This window comes from Ranitomeya imitator, chromosome 7 (genome assembly GCF_032444005.1).
Source record: "Ranitomeya imitator isolate aRanImi1 chromosome 7, aRanImi1.pri, whole genome shotgun sequence".
Lineage (NCBI taxonomy): Eukaryota > Metazoa > Chordata > Amphibia > Anura > Dendrobatidae > Ranitomeya > Ranitomeya imitator.
In genome coordinates, this window is record NC_091288.1 from 64,908,867 (window position 1) to 64,911,521 (window position 2,655).

Consider the following 2,655-nt stretch of genomic DNA (forward strand, 5'->3'; position numbering starts at 1 on the left):
TGCACGGTAGGTATCATTTGGGGTCTCAAATGCGTTTCCATTCCCTTTCCATTCCCTTGGCACCTATTAATCTGCCATCTTTGCTCTGGAAGGAGGGAGGGAGTGCTTTGTTGGTATCTGTGTATATATACTTTAGCACATGGAGCCATTTTAGGCAGTCTCGTGGGCACAGAGTGACCGCAGACAGGGTTACTAGGCCTTATTTTTTAAATAATAAATTTGGCTCTATGCCGGTTCCATTTGCATGGCAGCATTGGTGTGGTCGGTGGAGGACTATTGGAAGGAGGGACTGCAGACTGGCAGAGATTATTAGCAGGCCAGGCGCATTGTTCTTTATTTTACATTCACAGTAGTGTGGCTCATACATAACTCTTTTCAAAATGTTATTTAAAATTTTCCATATATGCTCACTGTATGCTATTCTTTCTTTCAGATGTCTTTCAATACCGAGGAGTTTGTACGGGAATTGATTGAGATGTATCGATCCCTGCCCTGCCTTTGGCAGATTAAATCCGCTGACTACAGCAACAGAAACAAGAAGAGGGAGGCTTTTGCCAAACTTGTTGCTCTGTTTCAGCAGCATAACCCCAGCGAGAAGGTGGATGAGAGTGTAGTCCGGAAAAAGATCCAGGGTCTACGCACAGTTTATAAAAAGGAGCTCAACAAGGTGGTGAGGTCAAAGAAGTCTGGTGCCGCCACAGACGAGGTTTATGTGCCATCGTTATGGTACTTTGACTTGCTTGGCTTCACCCGTGACCAGGAGCTCCCGCGTACAATGGCATCTTCAATGCGGCAGACCCTGGATGAAGACCCTGTGATCCCGACTGACACCCCTGTTGGAGATGTAAGTACCTTCTTTGCTTGCTTCCCTGTAAAAAGCTTTAAAACTTGCCATAGTCGAGTAGAAAATAGTAACTAAGTTTTTCCCTCTTTTATTATGCTGCATTTTATCCAAGTTATCCCTTCCACTTCAGATAAGTACAATCCTTAACTTTTTGGCCCCACTCAGTGCTCATACCGTTGAATGAAAAAAATCCTATCCTGTACTACTAGTTTCTCCCCTTAATTCTAAATTTTCTGTTCCTGCAGCAAGATCGGCATGATGATCTGTCCACCCCGACCAGTGAGGACCTGCTGGGAGATGAACCAAGCCGGGCGGAGGCTACTGAGGGGTCTAGTGAAGACCCTGCACCCTCAACCCCCAACACACCTTATGTACCACGGCGGATAAACAATGGTCGTAAAAGAAAAGAAACCGTGTCGCCATCAACCGAGTTGGTCACTTTGGCGAAGCAAATGTTAAGCCAGCAGAGCCACAGTACCGTGGACAGCTTTGCCAACTTTGCCGCTGATCGGCTAGGGAAGCTGCAAGACCAACAAAGGATACACGCCGAGAGGGTGATTTTTGAAACTTTGAGCAAAGCGGCAGCTGGACAGCTAGATGAAAGGTCAAGTGTGCAAAGTTTTATGGACCATTCATGGCAGCCAATGAATGAAACGCCTCAGGAAATGCGTGGCACACCAGCACACCGTCAATTTAGATCACACCTGAACATGCCGCTTGCCCCTCCACCACAATATCCCAGGTTTTCTCATTCTTTTCTTGGGCAGTTATCATCTCCGCCCAGCCAAGGATTTTTGAATGGTGAAAACCATTATGAAGAATTATAGTTCCATTAAATATTTCAGGTTATAAGTATAATTGTAGTATAGTTAAGTTATTTTATATTAAAGAGTTAAATTTAAATGTTACTTTATGTTAAAAATTGTTATAAATAAAATTGTTTTGCTAATTCTAAACTTGCAGCCTGCTTTACTGAATTCAGCATATAGTTATTTGCAGGTCTAGTAGGCGGGGTAATGGGCTGGGTGCATGTATACAGATGCATACATATAATGAGTGTGCGTGATGAAACATGTTTGTTGTTTTTAACAAAGCGTACACATCAGGGGAGATAAACTGTTATTTTGTTTTATAAACAATATTAACATACCAACAACCTAATAACAAAATACAAAATAAACAAAATACAAAACCATCAACAAAAAAAAAATTAATGGCTGCCGCTCTGCTGTTGTGCAGCCGCAAAACGATCCAGCATCACTCCGTGCTGTTTGACTTGCTCAGCCAGTGTCCCCTGTGTCGCCATCATCCTCCTGTGTGATGCCTGGAGGTCCCCTAATGTTGGGATTTCTATGGAGGGAATGGTAAAACTTAGTTTGTACATGCATCTAACTATCATGTACGTGTTTGTTATTTAACACTTACGGTTTCCGGGTAAATCGGGTGAGGAAGAACTAAGGGACCACCCGGATCCTCTGGCATCACCGCCTAGGGAAAGATACAACACTTCATAGTACACGACAGTCCTATCCTTTTACGAGTTGTATGGACCTTTTTTTTAGTGCAATAATTACCGGGGGGCATGACTTCACCCATGTCACGGAGTGATGCTGGCGAGCCTGTTGTTGGTGACGAGCCTGTAGTTGACTCCTGCTGGGGCTCCGGGTCTGCTGGTGCTGGAGAAAAATAAAAATATTACATTATTACATACCTGAGGTGCTGCACTGTAATTACTGTTGTAACAAATGTGCCGCAATATACTAGGCCGGATTTTTGGTCATATGATCAAAGGCCTCATTTGTATGCAGGAC

At 43.7% G+C, this 2,655-nt stretch overlaps 1 protein-coding gene across 1 annotated transcript; it reads left to right on the forward strand.

Moving 5' to 3' along the window:
• The first annotated feature begins 281 nt into the window (after positions 1 to 281).
• On the forward strand, positions 282 to 1,671 carry LOC138646096 (uncharacterized). The gene is made up of 2 exons (XM_069735560.1): positions 282 to 844; positions 1,090 to 1,671. Exons 1-2 carry the CDS (start codon positions 404 to 406, stop codon positions 1,669 to 1,671), a joined length of 1,023 nt encoding a protein of 340 aa, XP_069591661.1. The 5' UTR covers positions 282 to 403.
• The last annotated feature ends 984 nt before the right edge of the window (positions 1,672 to 2,655 follow it).

Coding starts and splice junctions, on each gene's coding strand:
- LOC138646096 (XM_069735560.1), top strand. CDS start 404: ATGCTCACTGTATGCTATTCTTTCTTTCAGATGTCTTTCAATACCGAG. Junction 845..1,089: donor CTGACACCCCTGTTGGAGAT/GTAAGTACCTTC, acceptor CTGTTCCTGCAG/CAAGATCGGCATGATGATCT.